The sequence below is a fragment of the Alligator mississippiensis genome, chromosome 1, assembly GCF_030867095.1.
Source record: "Alligator mississippiensis isolate rAllMis1 chromosome 1, rAllMis1, whole genome shotgun sequence".
Classification (NCBI taxonomy): Eukaryota; Metazoa; Chordata; order Crocodylia; family Alligatoridae; genus Alligator; species Alligator mississippiensis.
The window spans coordinates 295,322,330-295,344,496 of record NC_081824.1 but is presented as its reverse complement, the minus strand read 5'-3'; the positions used below and the strand labels follow the sequence as shown (position 1 = coordinate 295,344,496).

The 22,167-nt window shown below is 38.1% G+C and overlaps 1 protein-coding gene across 5 annotated transcripts in view; it reads right to left on the bottom strand.

The window, feature by feature from the left end:
• The window catches only part of DYRK1A (dual specificity tyrosine phosphorylation regulated kinase 1A), a 132,439-nt gene that overhangs the window by 6,390 nt on the left and 103,882 nt on the right, over nt 1–22,167 (bottom strand). For all 5 annotated transcript variants that reach the window (XM_059720740.1, XM_059720739.1, XM_014599150.3 and 2 more), the window contains 7 exons: nt 13,589–13,681; nt 11,581–11,769; nt 9,701–9,848; nt 4,550–4,836; nt 1,763–1,909; nt 1,253–1,393; nt 706–1,012 (listed from right to left, as the gene is read on the bottom strand). In XM_059720740.1, coding sequence (XP_059576723.1) covers nt 706–1,012; nt 1,253–1,393; nt 1,763–1,909; nt 4,550–4,836; nt 9,701–9,848; nt 11,581–11,769; nt 13,589–13,681 — 1,312 coding nt within the window. The remainder of the gene's footprint in view (nt 1–705; nt 1,013–1,252; nt 1,394–1,762; nt 1,910–4,549; nt 4,837–9,700; nt 9,849–11,580; nt 11,770–13,588; nt 13,682–22,167) is intronic.

Sequence of the window (22,167 nt, the reverse complement as noted above, 5' to 3'; positions counted from 1 at the left end):
CCCGCCATTGCTTGCACCCCAGGAGGGCATGGGGGGGTGGGGTAGGGTGTGCCCCCAGATCTGTGCAGGGCAGGCTGCAGCCAGGGCTGCGCAGGGCTCCTCTAGACAGGGGCTGGGCTCAGAGCAGGAGCCAGCAGCACTGGGAGGATGCTGCATCCACCCAATTTCGCTGCTGCTCCTCTCCCAGCGCTGCTGCCACCAGCCGCCTGGAACAGCCCCGGCTCTTCTCAGCGAATGGGTGGAGGCAGGTTGTTGAGCTGCAGTAGCACTGGGCGGCTGGTGGCAGCAGCGCTGGGAGCGGAGCAGCAGTGAAATCTGGGGTGGATACAGCATCCTCCTAGTGCTGTTGGTGCCTGCTCCAAGCCCAGCCCCTGCCAAGGACAGACCTGCACAGCCCTGGCTGCAGCTTGCCCCAACCCGTGCAAATCTGAGGGGCACATTCCCCTCACCCCATGCCCTACTGGGGTGCTAGCAGCAGTGGGAGCTGCCCCTCCCCCTCTCCAAGGAGCCATGGCTCAGTTCCACACCCTGCCTGCGCTTGCCCACTCCCTCACTGCAGGAGGTGGCATTGATCTATCAGCCAAATTATCGGCCCCATTGCCCCAATATCCGATACAGCACATTTTCTTTATATCAGTACCGTTCCAATATTGGACGATATATCGGTGCATCTCTACTGTGATCATCTATCAGTAAGAAACATACCTGAACTAGAAGATGTGCTAGAGGTGGTTCCTGAAGACTGTGACTGCTCCATGGCAGGACTCGTAGACACACTGTTACTTGTATTTGTACCTTCATCTGCTGTTTTCTTAAAGAAGCTGTGCTGCAGGGCATAGTAAGGTTGAATTCGAGTTTTGGGGTCATAGTCAAGCATCCTTAAGATGAGGTCTTTAAACTTCAAGTAGTCAGCTACAGTATGACCCGATTCCCCAGCACGACGTCCACCTGGTCCCCCTGTTTCAACTCCAAGTATGTTGTGAAGTTTACGAGTTCCAGGTGGTTTGTACTCCTGTTGAGAAGTCAGAAATTCCATGAGTTTTATTCTAGTTATAAACTAAAGCTTAAAATCAATATAATTTAAATGGATCATTAAAAAAAAAATCAAAGTTGAAAACTCCTTGTCAATATTTTTGATATTATATTAAATAGTATTCAAATTAATGATCCAGTAAAACACAAATTCAGTCAGCATCAGTAGTCAACAAAGCTATTTAGAGAATCTATATCTTATAGAATAGATATAACCTACCCTTTTTCCATCTTTGGTCTTCTTTAAGTTCCAAGTGCTATCTGGCAACTTCTCAAAGAACTTTCTTGCTTTTGGTGCTTGGTCAAGAATATGAACAGGTGGTATCCCTAGAACTTCCACTATTTTATTCATTTGATCCACCTAGTTCAAAGATAATTGTTATGAATAAGAAATTACCCAGTTATTTAGTACACATGGCAGAATCTAAAATTCAATACATAAAAATGGGGAGAAAATGTTTGCTATCCATATAAGCTGTGGAGTTCATAATTAGTTGTACATTCTAAGAAAAAAATTCAGAGCAAATATATTAATAAGTATAAAAAATTAGATCAATCAATAAATTAAAATCTGAGATTAAGATCTGATGATTTAGATACCTATCAGGATACTGTTTCTACTGCAATGCCATTGACCATTCTCAAATAATTAAACAACTTTTGTTTTACAATTAATCAGATTAAAATGCAAATTAGAATGAACAGTTACTTATTCTAAGAAATTACAGACCTCATTTGCTCCACTAAAAAGAGGCTCTCCAGTATGCATTTCAACTAAAATACACCCAAGGGACCACATGTCAATTGCAAGATCATAAGGCATTCCCAGTAGCACCTCCGGTGATCGATAAAAACGACTTTGGATATACTGGTATATCTGAAATAAAAATATTGAAAAAAACAAATAAACTTCTACATAGCATTATCTTGATTTATATATTCGTCACTTACAACAGGAAATTACCAGAAAAAGTAATTTTGGAATAGGGGAGAGCCACAAAGAAAGCTTGACATTTTAATAAACTGCATTTGTACTATGAAGTCAGAAGCGTTAATAACAGTAACTCAATACTAACTAGTAGTTACTCACAAAACCTACACTGCTACACTTTGCTTCAATCACGGCAACACATTTTTAAATATTTATCTTGTTCATTCTTTTGAGTTTATAATTATTTTCTCCATTGTCCATCCTATTTAGATTTCTGTTGACTACCTGCTGTGGGTCATGAACACACTTCTTCACACTTCCCCCCAAACCCTTACAAGTACAATATTCAGTAGCACTTAATGATTTGGAAGCTTAAGATAATTTTTCAGTTACTTAAGGACTTGTGAGTCTATATCCCATTGCCCTGCAATGAACCTTAAGATGTCTGAAAATTCTGCTTTATAGGAACCTCTGTCAATTGTTTGCCTCATGGCTTTGTCTCACAACTGCCAGCCATGGAAAAATTACTATTCATGTTGTATGCTTCTTCACCAGCTGAAAGTCAGTCAGTAACGGAGTAACCTAGCTGCAATGCTAGGATACCAGAGAAAGTTCTTAACACGTTCTATGTAAATTGCTATAATTTCAATATGCAGACTCCAAATTAAAATTAAAATTCCAGATTTACTCAAATAGATGACCCCGATTATAAGATGACCCCTCCAACAATTATATCCTAAATATGGAAAATGTATAAATTTGTCATAATTTTCCAGGTATAGAATCTAATTATTGGAGGGCTTGCCTTGAATTAGTCCCCTGCCCACTGCCACAGCAAAGAATATAAATCTGGGGAATCCGGTAGCCTTTTTGCTCTCTGCTTCCCAAACCTATTCCCCAGCCAGCCCCTTCCCCCTCTCCTTACTGTCAGATCCTGCTCTCCAGTAAGCACATGGAAGTGAGAAGCAAATTTGAAAATGACAACCTTGAAATTAAACATGGCTATAGCAATTTGTATGTAGTACCCATATGCTCAGTTCATTTAGAATTGATCCATGTTAGCTTTTTTGAAACTGCTACAAGTTTTAGCGGTGGTACTCCATTAAACACACTTTTGAACAGCACTTGGGCATCAAACTATGCATGATATTAGTCCAAAGCCAGTCTCATGGTTTACCACATATTTAATTGGGCTGAGCCCCACCAGAGTCAACAGCATTTCAAGCCATGTTGACCCCACAGCTCAGCACTACTCAGTATGTGTATGTACCCCCACACAGAGGAGCCATATGCTTATTAGCCATCCACTCACAACTGGAACCAAGTGTCCTTGTCATGAGTCCTGGGATCCTTCAAAAATGTATATGCAGATGAAGCGTAGAGCAACCTAGTCCAGCTTCACCTCATGGAGAGTGGGAAAACATTAATCGTATGCGCCAGGTTGAGAGGGATTTTGGGTGAACTCTTTGGGGGCCCATTTCATGATGTGTGCTAGACATTTAAGAATGGTGAAGAAACAGGAATAGTTAGAAATGGGTAAGAAAGGCACAACTCAGATGTGGGAGTGAGGAGTAAGTCAAAGTGTATGCAGTGTAGTGGCTCACAAGGACTTGAAAAAGAGTCAGCAGACAGTAGGACTGCACTTAATGGGCCCTACTCTATATCCTATTCAGATGAGCTGCACTCTGATGCGGGGGGGGGGCGCATGGGGAGGGAAAGTCTGCACCCATATATATAGTCCTAAACTAGAGGTTGTGTACTTATAGTTAAAATTAAAGTTCAATCCCTTTTTCTAAAATTTTCTTTGATTCACTGTACATTAGAGGTTACAAATAAGACAACCCTGAATATTGGAGTCATATACTTATCCTCGAAAACACACACAGCACTGGAGTTAGCAGTTCAAGATACCCGACTGGCCAATAAATGTGTATCTATCTTCATCTAAAAGGAAAACCTCTAGGACAGAGTAATTCAGGCCTCTAACCTGAAAATGTTTAAACATATACAAAATTTTACTTACACTAGTACCACTGTACTCAATGTGTAATTACAACTGTGAGTCAAATCTCCCAGGTACATGTTTGCTGGGTTTGTGGCCATATTCACTGAATTACCTCCCCCTCTTTTTTAAACCACTAATTACAATGTTTCTACTAACAGAGAATTTCTGAATTAACCTATCCCAAAATACTAATATCCTAAAGAAGGAAAGGATAGAAATGCAAATATAGAAAATACTAATGAAAATATTTTATACTCTGATTACTATTACACCATGTAAGGCTTCTATTGCCAAATCCAGGTGCATACTACATTAGCAAATTAACAGGAAAATATAACTAAGAATATAAAAAGTCAAGTTCATTAAAGAAGTTCTATACATAACTAAAAAAAATAAAAGTTCTTATCCTGTACTCCTTTTTTCTGTTGCCATAATCATATAATAAAACAAAAGAGAAACTTTCATAAATAGCAACTTCCTCAAGACTGAAACGCAGCAATGACAAAGCACTGGGATTTTCATTTGTAAATTTATCATTTCTCAAATATTTAATCAAGTATACAATGATATGTAAGACCCACCCTCTGTCCAAGCTGGCAAGAACTGCCAAAATCAACAATCTTGATAGCGCTCCGTTTGGGATTACACAGCAGGATATTCTCAGGTTTTAGGTCACAGTGAATGATACTAAGTTCAGGAGTCGCCAGGAAAAGCAGTGCAGTGCACATCTGCTGTGCAAACTTTCGTGTCAGGTTCAGTGAGACACCTCTGAAGTTGGTGTTCCGCAACAGGTCATAGAGGTTGTAGGACAGCATTTCAAAGACTAAGCAGAGATGGTTTCGGAACATAAAGTGGCGTTTCAAATGCACTTTAAAAGGAAGAAAGGAAATAATTTAAGTATGTTTGTTATCACCAGTACACACACACAAGACAGACACAACAGCACTTTAATAGATCTATTGGAAGTTGATCTGTAAAATGAATTTGAAAATCTTGCTTCATGGAATGTTTGTCAAATCAAGGCTTTCAACCTAATACTAAAAGTACATACTCACAGTATATCATTATTTTGCTACATACTAATGAAACACTTCGTAGTTTGCAGGATTTTAAAGATATTTCATCACATAATATGGTGTGTAGTTCTATTTTAGATATGCATACTTACCTAGAAATATAAAAATGTATTTCTATAGGTGAACAAATACAATACTGAATAAAATAACTTAAACAATCCTGAATAATTTAGTATTAATGTAAATTAACGTTTTTAAAATATGTATTTCCATATCAAGATAAATCAATACAAAAACGTAAAATTAAGACCAAAGCTAGTATTTTTAAACTGTTAAAACAGAGACACACACTGTACATAAAACAGAGAAACAGGGTAACAGAAGATAAATGCATTATCTTCCCCTCTGTACTTCTTCTCAGGTTTCCCCTTCCTCTGTTCTGATTCTTCCCCAATGACTTCTATCATCCTTCCCTCTGATTCCCTAATTTCTCATTCCAAAGAACAGGCTATTAAAACATGACTTTTTAACAGACTTCTTCTGCATGCTACCTGGCTGTCAATTCAGTTTTTATTATGAAATTAAAAGGACAGTGAAAACACCCCCAAGAAAAAAACTGCATTTAAATCAACTGGAACAGCAAGGTTTTTGAGGTTTAAACCTATTTTTTTGTGCTCTGACATGGTAAGAGTACTAATACTTACTTGTGATTTATCTCTGTTTTATTAGAGATCCTTGTGTGTTTTGAATAATAAAACACATTACTTAACTATCTGTTTCCTTCTGTATCCTTGTTTTCTGAGTATAGGTTAAACAGCTGAAACTCCTCCCTGTCTTGACAAATTTTATTGTTGGTCCTATCATCTTGTAGTCTCCTTGGATCCACAACTCAACTTTACAACACCACTCTCCCACCATTTACAACGTGCACAACAAAACTCCCAACATGCACAACAAAACTTTTAACTTTACACTGAAAAATGGCTAGTTCCTCTGCTGGTGGAAAAAGAAGTACAGAAAGGAAATACTAGGAAATACGAGATCCTTTTTGTACTCCCGTTGATGTCTCGTCCCAGAAAGAGAAAGTTAGCCACGTTAGTCTAATGTCCAGCAGAAGGCAGGGTAAGTATGTACCTTATAGGTGTATCAGAAATGCACAAAGCCATGCTTAGCTCAAGTCCAAGTGAGCTGAGGCTCGCAAAAGCTTCTGTATCTCTAATTTAGTCAGTCTAGACGATGCATCTCTACCCTGCCATTTCCTAGAAAGCAAGAACTCAAACATGGGAAAAGGCTACATTTATAGGCACAGTAAAACACATAAGAGCTAATGGCACTTACACACAAGCACAGAGGCTGTTCCTTTATGTTGAATTCCAACGCATCAGAGTAGATTTGAATAATCAAGTCTGCTGGAGCGTGGCAATTGCCAAGCTCCAGCAGCCTCCTGCATCACATGTATCAGCGTCTCTGTGCTTAAAAATGGTGGTGGGGGTGCTTGAACTAAAGCTCATTGAACAAACTGTAGTTCAAGCACCCTCACCGCCATTTTTAAGCACAGGGATGCTGATACAGGAGAAGCAGCAGTGCTTTAATTAGAGCAGTTCTCCAAGAGCCATGACTATGCTGCTTTCAGTGTGCACTGGTGTTGCCAACAAGCAATATGGCTTAATTTTCAAGCTTAAGCTTAATTCCTTTGAGGAAACTGATATAGATTTGGTCAAATGAACTTTTATGTAAACAGTAAGAAGGACTTGTAGGCATTAGATGTGCTAGCTGAATAAAACTTCAGAGCTTGGATCTATACTTTTCCTTAAGAGACAATAAGCAGTCTGGTTTTCTATGCTCAGTCGCACTAAATAAATAGATCTGAAAGGGTCCAGACTCCAAGTATATGTTAACTGAAAAAGGGACAAGACTTTAGGGATGAAAGTAGGTGGATGATGTATTATAGAAAGCAATGGGAAATCTAACATGTGTAACACCCAGATGGTCTTCTAGCAGAAGTACTAACCATTGAATAAACTTCATTTTGGGGATAAAAGGGTAAGACAAATGGAAGAAATAGTTCAAAGGCATGTTTGCAAAGGGCCTTCAAACAATCATTTGTGCAAAGCTTTATAAAGAATGACTTCAAAGCAAGTAATTAGTAGTTGAAAGCTTGGCAGCCCATGTTCAATTCTGCACCTTAAAACTATAAAAAACTGAAGACGTGTCCCATCATATTATCAGATATAAGGATGAAAATGTTTTCCTGGCAAGAAACACTAATCAAACCACTTCTGGCTCAACTACACAAATACAGAATATGCATTTATGTATTTCAGACCCTGCACCATCCTTTGACCCAAACAGGCATCCAAGACCAAGACATTAATTAATCTGCAGTCAGAGGATCCATCAAGGCATACCTTACAAAATGTCTTCTTCTCTCTCTCTCTGCTTGCTTACTAGCTGAAGGAGCATTTTATAATCACTGTTGGTATCAATATCCTGTCATAGCACTGAAAGTACTAAACTCTGGAATTCAACAGATACTGTTACAGGATCCTGAAGTGAAACTGAAACCAAGTCATCAAATCTTAGCAAGACCTCAATAGCCTTAAGCAGCTAAACAAAGAACAAGTAAGAAAGCACTACGTACCTGAACGCGCTAAATGAATTATTTTGTCTTATAGATTCTCTGTAATGAACAAAAAACAAACTTTTGCTGGTGGGATCACAATGAGTCATCATCAAGTCCAGTAAGCAACTAATGCAGATCTTAAATACCAACCCTTCAGAGGGCTGCTGCTATTGTAATCAGGCAAGTCAAAAGGAACACAAGTCATGTACTGCAATTGGTGCTGATCCACTGAAAGCCCAGGAAATGACTATCCTAACTAGCTGATCAATGTAACTTAAGTATGCAAGGGCATTTCTGCTAAACATACTGAGCAAAGAATAACTATTTTCAACTTGTGAAGACATACATTGGCTTAATGTCTCTAGTTATGCACAAGACTATACCCATAAAATTCCCGATCACAAATTCCCCATTAGAATGTGCTGAACTGTCTTGCTATCTCAGAAGGGTTACCTGCAGAAAGGAGACCTTTACTGTGGATTTTGATGAAATATTCAGTATACTGATCTGGGAAGAGAGATGATTCAAGTTTGATGAAGTGCACAAAATAACAGACTTGCTTCTTGTTTTCAAAACATACTGTACAGAGTTGTTGGAGTTAAAACATAATCAAAAGTAAGCCTGCAAATGTATTCCAGATTTACAAAGGGATCTTTAAAGATATGCAACCCTCACCCCAATGAGCTGGAATAAAAAAGAATCAACTGGCTCTGAACTAGTTTGTTCTTGCCCCTTGGAACATTAGGTTTTCCATAAGAAAGATCCATATGTGAATCCATCAGGGAAGTGGGGGGAAAATTAAGCTGGAAAACATGTTTTCATGACGAGGAAGAACCACTGAGGTCCTGCAATGTTTGATCCAAAACATATTTGAAAGTGCTCCCTTTGAAAAAAAGGTTAGAGATCAAATTCACCCAGTTCTGGAATTCCACCCTCCAGAACCTAAGCCTAGAGTCCTTTTATCAGACAACTAGGAGAGATAGGGTGATTAAATCCAAGACTGCACTGTACAGAAAGTTTGAAACTGACCAATTACCTTCCCAAGCATTTTTTAATAGAGATTCACTGAGCACAGATTTATGACCACTTTGGGGATGCTTTATAGAGAGGCTTTGGCAGTGTTCATAAAAACTGTTGGCAATGGGCTTAATTATGATTTGCACAGATTTTAAGTTGTGATCAGAAAAAAATTAGAGAAACACAGTCCTTTTATACAGAACGAGAAAACCTTCTAACTGCAGACAGGACTGTAAAGTCTACAAAGAGTAAAGTCCCCCAAGAGTCAAACATAAAAATATGCTCAGCCATCAATAATGCAGATCTGGCATCAGGTCTCTTTCAGCCCTCAGGTGATTAATTCTTCAACATCTAAAGTAAACTGGAAAACATCCATTAGACTTCTGCTTTGGCTAAAAAGATCTCCTTGGAGGAGATGGAAACTACTTAATCAAATCACATCAGGATATTTGGCAATGTCTCTAATGTCTTAATTTCTGAGGGAAATAACTTGACATACTGTCAAGCAGTGCTCTTGTACTTTTTAAAATCTAACAACCGCGCTCATTTTCTCTCAATCTGAGAAGTTCAGGTATCCAAAGGAAACATCTGACAAGTCCCAGCATTGGATACAAGTCCACTGGATACAACAGGAAGTAGATGGGGAGCTTGGAGAATACAGAAACAATTCCTGACCATGACCCAAGCAGTTTCCATGATGCATGAAGGAAAGTGAAATGAGAAAGGAAGTCACAGGTTGTCAGAACCCACTGCAGAACTCTCACTATCTGTTATTCACTGAGAATAACAGATTATCTCAGCCATGTCCTCCTAGAAGGCTAAGTTTAAGAGCTGTGCAACGTTTGGCTCTAACTCGAAAGGTAATGAGAGCTGTTATTCCTTTTTAGTGCACGTCTAGCAAAAGCAGGCAATGTTAGATTAATTTGCACCAACGGACAGGCTAACTGTTTTAAACTGACCACCACTGTAAAACTAAATACACAAATTCAATATAAAAACTAGTTGCAAGGTCCTAGGCTCTGCAACCCAATTCTCAGGTATTTATAATTCATTACTTAAGAATAATTTTTAAATACCTATATAGTATTTCATTTCAGTGTCATGTTTGTTCATAAGCTCAAGAAGTCGCACTTCAATCTGGGCTTGATTTAAGAAAGCCTTCTTATTCTTTATAATTTTAATAGCCACCCACTCCTGTTCCACACGATCATAAGCTTTTACAACCTATGAAAAAGAGAAGAAAAAAAGACACGCACACTAAATAACATAACTCTACTTTAGTTATTCAAGTCCCTATGTTTCCCATTAACAGTTATTTAGAGAGATCTTCAAAATCAAGGAAGTTTCAAATTATGGATTTAACATATTTATTCATGAGACTCATTTTTCAGAAAGCACTTGAGGATTTTCATGTCTTATTTAATCCTACAATGAAGCCACAGGTGATGTGTGTGACATTAATTTTCATGATAAACATATCACAAAATAGAATTCAGACTTCTCTGAGAAGCTAGACCAAACAATTGTCTTTACTAAAGTAAAAGTATCAAATCAGCAAAGCGAATTAAAAAAACCTAACAGAGTAAAAATCTTTTTTCAAGAAAATGCTCAAGATTCAGAAATATTTTGTGCTCAACCTCCCCTTTCCAAGCCTTATATTGTGATGTTACATATTTACTACATAACCCATCATACCGTGCACTTATGTCTTGACCACAGATAAATTTAAGTTTAAAGTTTCTACAACACAAGGCAACAAAACTTACGGATTGATATCAAATGCAAGTTAAAGAATTTGATTAACTCTCAAAATCAATTACTGACATGCATGCTTGAATAAATTCAAATTTCATGTTTAATAATGGTGAAAAAAACCAAAAAGAATGTTTATTCAAAATTACTGTATTGGAAGGGTTTAAAAATAATGAAGTGAATCTCCCATGAAACAGAGATGCAGGCTAGATAGTAACTAGACGTTACTTATAAACTCAAAATGAGTTGAAAATTTTTAGCTAACATCAGGGTGGATTTGATTTAAATCAAATCAATTTAAATCATAATTTAAATCACTGGTCAGAAAGCCTCAATTTAATCACTGTTTTCTACAAAAAGCATTCTTGTTGTTTGATATAACCTTCATTAAAATATTCCCAAACGGTCTCTTTCATGGCCTTATAAACCTGCTGCCATGATAGGTTTTCCCTTCTATCATATCATTCCCTCACTAGATCTCAAAACAATGGAAAAGCTATACTCAGAAGCTTTATCCCTCAAGACTTCTGGAACAGTCTGCTCAAAATCTTTCTCTTTTGTTTCTACTGCCCCTCCCTCCTTGAATTTATCTTCAGACTCCTGCTCCTTGTCCAGATCTACTTCACCCCCAACAATCCTTTATTCATGTAACTTCTTGAAACTTTGCTTTTCTAGAGGGAGGTGAGGGTTTGACTCTGTGTACACAAACTTGCAGAGAGAAAAGAGGGCTGATGGGTAGGTAATCAGGTCTGTGATCTCTCATCTCCATATACTGCTGTTAACAAGGGTGTTACCTCCGGAGAGATAAATCCACAGTTGGAGAACTGAAACGAAGCATCACAGAGATGCTTAATGAGATTTTCTAGACTGAGCACTGAGTCCCATTGGGTAAGGTGGTTTTCTTTAATCTTTACTAAGAGAGAAGCCTCTGGGAACCCCATAAACTTGGGCCCCTAATATAGTCTGTGGCCTGTTGTGACCTAGTTATAAAACTTTTCTAAAAAAGTTACATGAATATATTGTGTCAAATAGTATATAATTAAAAGTTATAGTCCTTATTGTACAATGATATCTTTGAGCTGTAACATATCCTTATATAGGGTTTCTTTAAAGCATCTTAACAACAAAAAAATCTAATTTAAATAAAAAATCCAGGTGTTTAAAAAATCATTGATTTTTATCCACAGTGGCTAACTTCCATTACCTGTCCAAAGGAACCTTTGCCTATTAAAGAGTCAATTTCATAACGGTCCATCCACTTTTCCCCATTTTTCACGATATAGTCATAATTGTCATCATCGTAGCCATCATTGTAAACTTTCCGCTCTTTTTTGTGACTGGAATCATCTCCTTGGCCCTGTTGGTGCCGCCGCTTCTTTTTTGCATAGTAAACCTGTGGGTGAGGAAAATACTTGGTTACAGGAACATCAATTTGAAATCTGATCAAAATAGTTTCACATAGTACACCTGTTCCAATTCCAACTTCATGGTTTTACACTACTTCTCTTCTAGAAATATTGTATTTTCTGACATATAACATGGCCCCAAATATAAACACACACCCTACTTTTGGAAGGACCCAAGAAGGCAAAAAAAAAAAAAAACCCTTAGAGGCTGGGGGCCATATGCCAGAACCCAATCTGACACATTGGTGCTGGGCCCATGTGGCATGCCACAGCCCAATCCAGCATGCCAGTACTTGGACTTTGGGCTGGGTCTGAACCTGAGCACTAGCTCTAGAGTAATGTGTGGTGTCTGGGGCTTTGTGCTGGGTAGGCCCCCCTATGTGGTTGGGGAAGGGGGCTCCCCAAAAGCCTAGAAATTTGGTGGGGGAGAGGAGAAAAGAGTGGTGGCGACATTAATTGCCTTGGCTCCCAGATCTGCCACTACTCTACTTTCTGTGTGCTGCACTCCCTACCCTCACCAAATTTCTGGATGCCTGGAGAGTTCTTTTCCTTACATATAACATGTACCCCAACTTCCCCAGCTGGTTTAGGGGGGAAATTGTGACTTATATATGATAAAATATAGTATTTCCTTCTCGTTTTGCTGCATAGAAGACTTTTACATTGAAAAACCCGAGAAGATTACTAATTTACTGGGAAAACAATAGAACTCATAGACAAAAGTGCTATCAAATTTACAAATTAAAACAGAATACCCATCATTTTTCCTGTGGTTTGTTTTTTTTTTAAAGAAACAATAATCTTAAGAGTAATATTAAAGTTGGGAGAAACTATATAATCAATTCATATTGCTAACTGTTACCTAGAAATACAGTATTATGCACATTATGATAATGATTCAAAGATATGGAAATACCTGGCACATACATATAGCACTTTACATTTCCCAAAGTGCTCTGCTAAAAAGCCAAGTAGTTATGTACATACATTTAGCAGACAAAGAAACAAAGGTGAAGAAATTAAGTATCTTAAAGCCACCAAACAAGTCAAAAGCAAAGTAGTTCTGGGCTCCCCAGTCCAAGCACAGACCATTAGACAGCTTTTGTTTTCACAGTTCTGGAGCATCAACAGGAAGTAGTTACCATACAGAACCCCAAAATTAAACCAGTGACTGCTGCAGTGGCCATTTGTTTTATCCTCTAATCACAACAGGCAGCCAACAGGAAATACTACTTCCTGGCATTATAACCTTGCCTTTTTTGAGAGCGAGGGGGGAGAGAGAGAGAGAGAGCGCGCATGCACAGGAACACTAGCACAATTTTTCTAAAGTATAAAGAAATTAATAAAATTTTAAAGATGATCCACAGAAGCCGAGACGTGCTGCTCAGGCAGAAGGTAGGGAAGAGTGGCACCTCGGAAACTAACTGTATACTGTAATCTCCCATCCAAAATTACAGAAATCAGTGCGCGTGTGCGCACATGCGCTAGTAAAACAAAAAATGACATAGACCATTTATTTACTTTTACACACAGCGATTTATACAGATATAAATTTTCATCTTCCCTTTTTCTCATTTGGCTTTTATCTAGCCTTTTTTCTTGAAGTTCAAGTGAAGTCAGAGATTATAAGATAATGCCAATACAACATTTCAGTAAAAGAAATGCATCTAGATCCACTGCAATTTATACAAAATTCACATAGTAACAAACATTTTAAATAGTCTGGTAACAATACGCATTGTAATTATAGCAAAATAACACTACATGAAATAAAAATTTAACTGGGGGAAAGGGCCTATTATGTACCTCATTAATGTGTTTGTATGTTTTGATCAAATCAACGGAGAGTTTCCTCAAAGGAGCCGAAGCTGGATCACGGAAAGTTTGGGGCATCCGCCTCTGTAACATGAAAGTATCAGGCATCATCTTAGACAAAAAAAACCCCAGCACTTTCAACTAAACAGTAACTACACTATCCTATTGCATTCCCCTCAAAAAGCGAGCGACTAGTCCTATCAGCTCTGCCTTTAACTGATGCATAAAAACATTTTTAACGTCTAGTATTTATAAAAATAAGTGTTTAGATAAAAGGAACTACTAATAGGTTCAATATTCTCAAAAAGTTTTGGCACAAAATCAACCATTCAAATCTCTTACTTACTGCCTTCTCTCCATTACCTCCCTCCAGGGTCCTCTAAGTCACCACACACAAAAAAACACAAATATATTTAAAAACAAAAATAAAAATACAGTGGATACAGAAATAAGTATTTAAATACTAAATGCCACATGTGTGATTTTGGAACTGCATAGTCACTATACTTGAAAATGTATTAGTTTTAATATTACAAAAGAAAAGCTGGAATGCCTATGTTCTGCAGTATCTAGGTGTAACCAGATCTATTACAGACAAATCTAAAGCATCATGTATGTTTTTAAAATACTGAAATGCCACCTATTTTTATATATTAAAACTGACTTGTTTAAAAGTTTCAATAAAATACACTTTAAACAACAGTCAACACAATTCCTTTACGTTTTTAAGGAAACAGAAGTTCTCCTGCTTCCAGTTCATGATTAGGAGAAGTATGTTGAGTGGGTCAAGAAGGGACATCAACAAACATCTTCAGGAACAGCTCATCTCTCTCTCTTCTATGTATACTCTACTTTGCTGCCTGCTCAAGTTTCAGTTTAGCTGTTACTGAAAGCACATCTTGCAGAGTTTAGAGAAAAGCACACAGCATCAGTAAAGCAGAGAAACTGGTTAACTATCAAATTGTGAAACAAACTGAAAGAGAGACCTGGAGAAAGGAGGAGAATTATTTCTCACGCTTGCCCCCCATCTCCTCCACTTAATGTAGTAATTTTTAAAATTACTTGCAAATAGGGCTGTGCAAATAGATGATTTCCAGTTGGGTGGCCAAACAAAAAAAAATGTTGAATTGTCACAGAAGGATTCAGCTTTTCATCTTGTCAAGGGGGTGGGGAGGTGGCCTGTCTGGATGAAAACAGGGATTTGACCTCTGTGGTGTGTCAACCAACCAGTCTATTGAGTCATTCTCACTGTCTTCTCTTTCTGAACAGATCACATGGTCTGCTTCACTAATTGGAATCACATCAACAGGTGAGATCAAACAGCCCACCCCAGAATACCAGTTTAGAGTATTCTCCTAGGTGATCTGGGTTGGGATCTCCTCAGGCAGAGGAGGGAACCTAACCCAGGTCACTACCACCCTAGAGAAGTGCTCTAACTACCATGCTTTGTGGAAAAACATCAACAGCTATAACACCCAGCTTATCCTACCAGAAAGGCAACCTGAGAAAATTAAGCTCATTTCTTTCCTTCTCGTAAGTCCCCAACCATTTAAGATTTTGCAAGTTAAATTTTACCCCTTTCTCACTTTGCGAATTAAAATATGCTTTCAGCTATAGTTATACAGCCTCACTGAAGATTAGTAGGACTGCTAACATTACTGAAGTCATGATTTGACCTGTATATATAAGCTTTTTAGCTACATTCTAAAAAGGGAGGGGGGAAGAAAAAGTTGGGGAAGAGGAAGACTGACAAGGAGGGAAACTTACTATCTTCTTTTCCCTCCAAAGCCTATATTTAAAAAGTCTTAGCTACATTCTTAAGCATATACTGTTGTGTATTATAGTAATTCTGCCTTCCTTTAGCCTCAAAGGCTGCTCTACTGAAAAAAAAACCAAAAGCCTTCCTTTGCAGGCTCCAGTCTCTATCTGGTGGCCAGAAGACAACACTGCAGTCCCATGAAAACTGAACACTGAAACACAACTACCAAAACATTTAAAAGTACAAGGTAAGTATTTTCATTTCAATGACACTTGTCAGTAAACAATACTTTTCCATCTTCATCATCCTAATTTAGGTTATAGGGAGCTGTCATACTCGCAGCAGGTGGTGCCACTAAGGAATTTAAATCACAAGTAAAGGGATTAAATTTTCAACTCCTTATAAACCGATCATCAATTAGCATACAAATCTACTGCTGAGAATCAATATATAGTAATAACTTAGAATAGGATGGAAGTAAATAAATAGGTAGCAAATCTAAGAGTCCCAACTATGTAAAATAAATTGATCTGTTTTCATTTCAGAACTGATCCAGAGCAACTTGAAAGATTGTGTGGTCTAATTCTACAGTTGATGACATTTTAGTCTTATTGGGTTTGATAAAAGATGGAATAGATAAGCATTCAACTGTCAAAAAGCCCTTAGGCATATGAGGCGTTGTACTCTGCTGGTTCAGAAAATGACAACTATGCTTTGTTACAGAATATTTATGACTTGTATTTATGGTACTTACCCTACAAAATGTATGTTCTAACAGACAGAGAGATTTTGATGCTTTATGAGATGCACAATTTATTAAGGAACTGTAAAGATTCTGGCTACATATGGCATTGTTTTGATTTGACTAGGTGTACAATGAAAGGATTTTATATTTTTATCGCTCTGACTAAAAATCTACTTTTTTAAAAGACTTATTGAATAGATTTATAGATTTCAACAGCTAAAGGGACAACTGGTTCTTCTGAGCTCATTATCTGCATATTTCATGCCATTAAATCACACACATTGACCTCTAAATCAAGTCTGGTAATTTATTTGTCTTTGGTTACAGCAAATATTCCAGAAAGTTATCCAATCCTGATATAAGGACATCAAAATATCAGCTACCAGCCCCTGTTACAGATTATCTAGATAAATTTAAAAGCCTAATTTAGTAGCAGGTGCTTTTCATCATTGTCATTGATGTGACATTTGATGTCATCAAATTGATGACATCATTTCATTGTCTAGAAGTTTGTAAACTAGTTCTTCACTGATGCCACATTAAGGCTACATCTGCTCGATGAGGGCAGCTGCCACTAACTGCACTGCTCGTGCTATGGTAGCAAATGTGGACACAGCTCTGCTTTCAGGAAAAAGGTGTTTTTTCTTGCTGAGCTCACGTCAGCTTCCTCTGACTATCCAAAGTTCTCTAACAGAGCTGAGTCCATAGCAGAGGTTTGGCAAACACAGTTACACTGGCTATGTGGTGTGATTTTCCCACGCCCCTAGCTGATATGGCTCTGCCAAGAGAAATCTGTAAGACAGACATGAGCTAAGTTATCTTCTGATATTATTTATGTACTGCAGGACCTTTTCCTATTTCTACTAATGTAATAAAAGTGTGATGTATAGAACTGCACAAGAAAACTATTTGTGAAACAAACCTGAATGTATTGACCTTCTGTTCTTTATACATGAATCTTTAAGGGGCTTTTTTAATAATTATTTTCGATTTACAATAATCCCAATTTTAACTTCTGTATTTACTACTACATATTGGGTTAATACATTTTCCCCTACTCTTCCAAACTTGAATGTTTTAGTTCTCCTTTGTGATCCATTTAAGAAAATACAGACTTTTACACAATTCTAGAGATCAATACAGTTAATACTTTAAATCTGTACTCATACTAAAACTGTAAAACATTTTAAAAGGCCATATCAGAAAGTAGGAAATGAAAAACATGGTTGGGTTTAAGTGAAATTTCTGGTCCTTTTCTCACTCAGGACAGGGACTGGTGAGGGCATCAAGACAATCTTCTACTCAAAAAAGGGAAGTATGGAACTATTACAAAAAGTGCCACTACATCATTTGGCTTTCTGATTGAAACAATGGCTGTAAGGATGATTGGTATAATTGTGAGGAAGATGGACACTCCATAATCAACAATATTAGTTAGCTACAAGATTAATTACATACAGACTGCAGGACCACATCAGAATTCCAAAAATCTCTAATTGCAGTAAAGGTGGTCTCTGTTAAACAACTGTTTCATATCTTTGTCTGATATGAAAATAAAAAAAACTATACTTGTAACAAAGAGAAAAAATTAATGGTCCTCAATCTGACCTCTTGGTCTTGGGACTCTGCTGAACATCAATTCTATCATGTTATGTGGAAGTCGCACCACAGCCTCCATCCTAGACAAATCCAGCTCCTTGTTTTTATTTTATCGACTTCTTATGATACATACATTTCTGAAACAAGTTTTGGGCAATACGACTATCCTATTAAAAAGATGACTAACACTAGCAGGTAATACAGGATTACCTGTTTAATCTATATGGGAAACGTTTGAAACAATGACAGTTTCCAATTTTTATCTGACATCATTAGAAGGACCAACCTTGTCTCAGAATGGTCTTGATAGATGGAGAGGAAACTTAAGAGATTTTTAAAGGAATTACCTAAGAAGTCTGGTGACACAGAGAGGGGACTGTCTTATACTACCCAGCCAGATATAGAACAAATGATGAGAGCTCTGAGAGAAATTCACACCTCAGGCAGGTCACTACATGACAATGGGCAATTTGTAAATTCTGAATTGTTTGCTTGTAGCACTGTAAGTCTAAATGAAAACCAGAGTCAGCTTCTTGGATCTAAGCAGCTTCTAATGTGCTGGGTAATATAAGACAGTGTAATATCACAACATTTGAAACAAAGATTTCCCCAATTCATCCCACTATATCTGGCGGTATATGAGAATGTATTAGTAAAGTATTTGTGTACTTTATACAGAGCTATTTTAAATATATATTTTCCTAATAATCTGAGGACCCAAAAAGCTCCAGTTTCTTTCCTGAACTTTATTTTTAACAAAACTAGAGTTAGATAAAATCCTCAGTTTGCAGTCTAGCAAATTCATGATAATTTTTCTTCCCCCACTAAAATTAAGAAGAATTGGGTTCATTCAAAAGATGAAATATTTGAGTGTTGAGAAAAGGCTCTCTCAGCAGCAGAAAAACCTGCCAGCTAAAGCAGTGAACTTGAACAGTAGCTACTGGTGCAGTGCAGTGCTGTAATCTGGCCAGCAGATGGAGGACGGAGTCTACAAAACTAAGCATCCAATGGTTTCAAGCAAGACAAATATCTCAAGACTCTCATGCTGTTTACAAATACAGCTAATGAATAAAAAAAGCAAAGAAACTTTCACAGGAGTGAAGGGCTGCAAAAGAGTATTACTGAACATGTAACTGAACTATGAAAGCACAGAGACCCTGTCCTCAGCGCATGCGATCCTCTACAAGGACTGATAGTACCAAATACAACCAGGGCATATGGTCTGATACCGACCACTATTAATGTGTGTGGAAATCCAGGGAAATATGTGCTCAGAATCCTAGTTTACCAGTAGTAATGTGTGAACCAACGGCCTACTGAAGGATCAGAATGTCTATTCTCCAGGAAATTATGGATGCTTACAGGCATTTATAAAAATAAATAAAAAGGCACTTTCCTTCAAACTCAATGAGCTCCTGCACCAAGCCTAACATATGCCCAAAAGAAGCATTGCATTAGCTGAACCTGGCTCACCCAGCACCTGAATAGATCAAGCAGTTCAGTGGGGCTTTTTTGGCACTTTTATCTAATAACCGATTGAATTAGCTATTAGATGAAAGTGCCAAAAAGCCCTGTTGAAGCACCTGATCTATACAGACACTGCAGAGCTGGGTCAAACTAACATGCTGACTCTTCCAGTAAAGCGTGTATTTTTGGATTTTTTTAAACATCTGTAAGCAGCCCAGTACCTGCTGCTGTAGGACACAGACAGGCTTGGTAAAGTTTGTGGTTATTTATTTTAATTTTACTATAGTGCCTATGAACCAGAAAGCCCATAGACCATTTACAAACACAAGACCGAAAGAGGTCTTTGGTACAAAGAGCTTACAAACCAAGAAGAAGGTAAGAGACAACAGATGGCCATAAAAACAGACAGGGAAGTACAAGAAACAAAGAGGTAAAATTGGTCACCATGACTGCAAAGGAATTCTATCTACCAGATACCTATTAGTCATCAAGTTCTATTTTTAAGCATCATAGGAAAGGAGATTTTGAGAAGTGTTTTAGAGGAGAGCAGAGCAAGTTAGCTTTACAGACAAGTTTTAAAAAAAATGCTAGTATAAAACAAGAGAAACTGGCATCCTGAGCCAATCAGATTTTAATCTTGGCAGTGAATGAGAGATAATAGGCAGTGGAGAGATACACCATGAAGGGATCCAGGGGGTTAAAGACAAGTAGATGGTTTCAAAAGATAGACAAAAGGGTGCCAATGGAGACACAGAAGATGTTGGTACATTGCTAAAGCGACAGCATAGGAAATAATCTTCACAAGCATTTATAATAGATGCAGAAAAAGCAAAAATATATTTATCAGGGCCAGAGAGAAAGCAGTTGTAATAAAGGCAAAATGAGACCACAGATGGGAGTTTAAGCTGTGCACATGAATAAGAAAGGCCATTACCTTAGATATGTTACACAGAAAACATCTGTAAGATTAGCTCAGTCTAAATAAAGGTCCAAGTGAAAGACAGCATCCAGGTTATGGTCGCACATGACAACCAAAATTATGGTGGTGTTCAGAGCGAGCCAAAAAGGAAGTACTGCAAAGGGCTTTGAGTGAGAAAGGAGATTAACTGCTCTGTTTTATGAAAACTGAGCTTGAGCTGACAGCTAAACATCAATGAGGGGATAAAGAGAGAGGCTCAGATTTTTGTTTTGACAGAAGGAAATCATCAGTTTAAGATATTAGTTAATTTTTTGTTTGCAGATCAGATAAACCAGAAATAAAAATGCAAAAGGAGAAGAGAAAGGGACCAAGGACAGTGCCTTGTGGAATCTCCAATAGGAAGTTGGAAAAGGATGATGATTCCAAGAAAGGCTGAAGGAGTGATTAGAGAGAAAGGGGGAGAATCAGAAGAGAGCTGTGGAATTCAACAGTACACTACTGGAGCAAAATGAACTCTTCTGCCTTCATTTGGGTGCTACTGGCTCCACCTCTCTTCTTTGTGGACTATTCCCACAGAGCGACACCAACTTTTTCAAAACTTAATGAGCTAGCACCTTTAATGGAGTTAATTATCAGAGACAACCCAGAGAGACACTTTTCAGATTTCTGATATCCAGAAAAAAAACCCCACTTTTAGCCACCTTGATTGCTGACAAAGTTGATAGTACATCCTGAACTTCTTTACTGGATCTTGCTTCTTGACTTCAAAGTGGGAATGACTGTCATACTCCTACAGATGTGGGTACAGCAGACCATCTAAGCAAGCAACCATGGATTAAAGCACTTTTAGATAATTCAAGGAGAGCACTATCCACAGGGTTGGCAAGTGGCAGTACAGCTTCAGACATGTACTCTGAATTACATCGTTGTCAGCTTTAATGCAAAGCTAGGTACTTACACAAACCAGCTGTTGACATGAAGACAGGAAGGAATTCTTCTTCCTTTGGTCAATGATTCCATCTTGAGTTTACAGATCAGAGTCTACTCTGGTACTCCATCTTGACTCATATAAAATTCATCCCAAATGCTGTGCATACCTAGTGCCTGTAGTAGACCAGCCTGAGATTCTGTAAGTGCCCTGATATTGTGTAACAAAGAAATCACTGATGTCATGCTAATTTGGGACATGGATTCAAAGTCATAAGGAGCACAGCAGCACTCTCAAACTGACAGACTAATCCTGTAATTTTGCTCTGCATCTTCTTAGGAATTCAAAATTAAGGAAGTTTTCATCAGATGTAGTATTCTGTACAGGCCACCACTATTGGGAAATGTGAGGCAGATCAACGAAGCCCTCCATTCTCACTAGTCTGAGGAAACCAGAATAATTGCTGGTATAATTGCTGGTATCTTCTACAGATTCTGCAAGTCATCTGAAGTCTTGTACATGCTGCTGCTTTCTCGTGATAGAATAAGATGACCAAATGAAAAATCTGATGAAATAGGATTCTTCTTAAAAACCTAAGGCTGCTGTGTGCAACAACATGGTATAGGATATCCACTGAGCAAGTAGCAATATACTTTCAGATCGACTCCTAGGGCTCCAAACATTCTTCTGCGGGTACGAAATAAATTGGAATTTGCCAGGACTCTTTAAAGGGATAAAGGCAATATTTTCCCTAGTGGATAGGGGTAGATTTATAGAGGCAAAAGCTCATTAGATCAAGACAAATATTACTGTATTGCAGGAAGCCTAGGTTTCATTTGTGGAAAAAAGAGGTCTTTAGCTTCTGGAGCAATCTGCCAAGCAGGACTGACAAATGGAACAACTGACAACTGATGCCCAGGAAAAAGCCAACCTATTAAATGGGTAATTTGCGTTAGTCTTTCATCAGTCCCATGGGATGTCCATGCCCACTACAGATCAGGGAGGTCCGGGTGAGGGAGATCCCTTGCCCTCCATCAATGCTGACTTCGTAAAGGAACACCTTGAGAGGCTGGATACCTTCAAGTCACCTGGCCCTGACAATCTACGCCCCAGGGTACTCAAGGAGCTGGCGAGCATCATAGCCCAGCCTCTG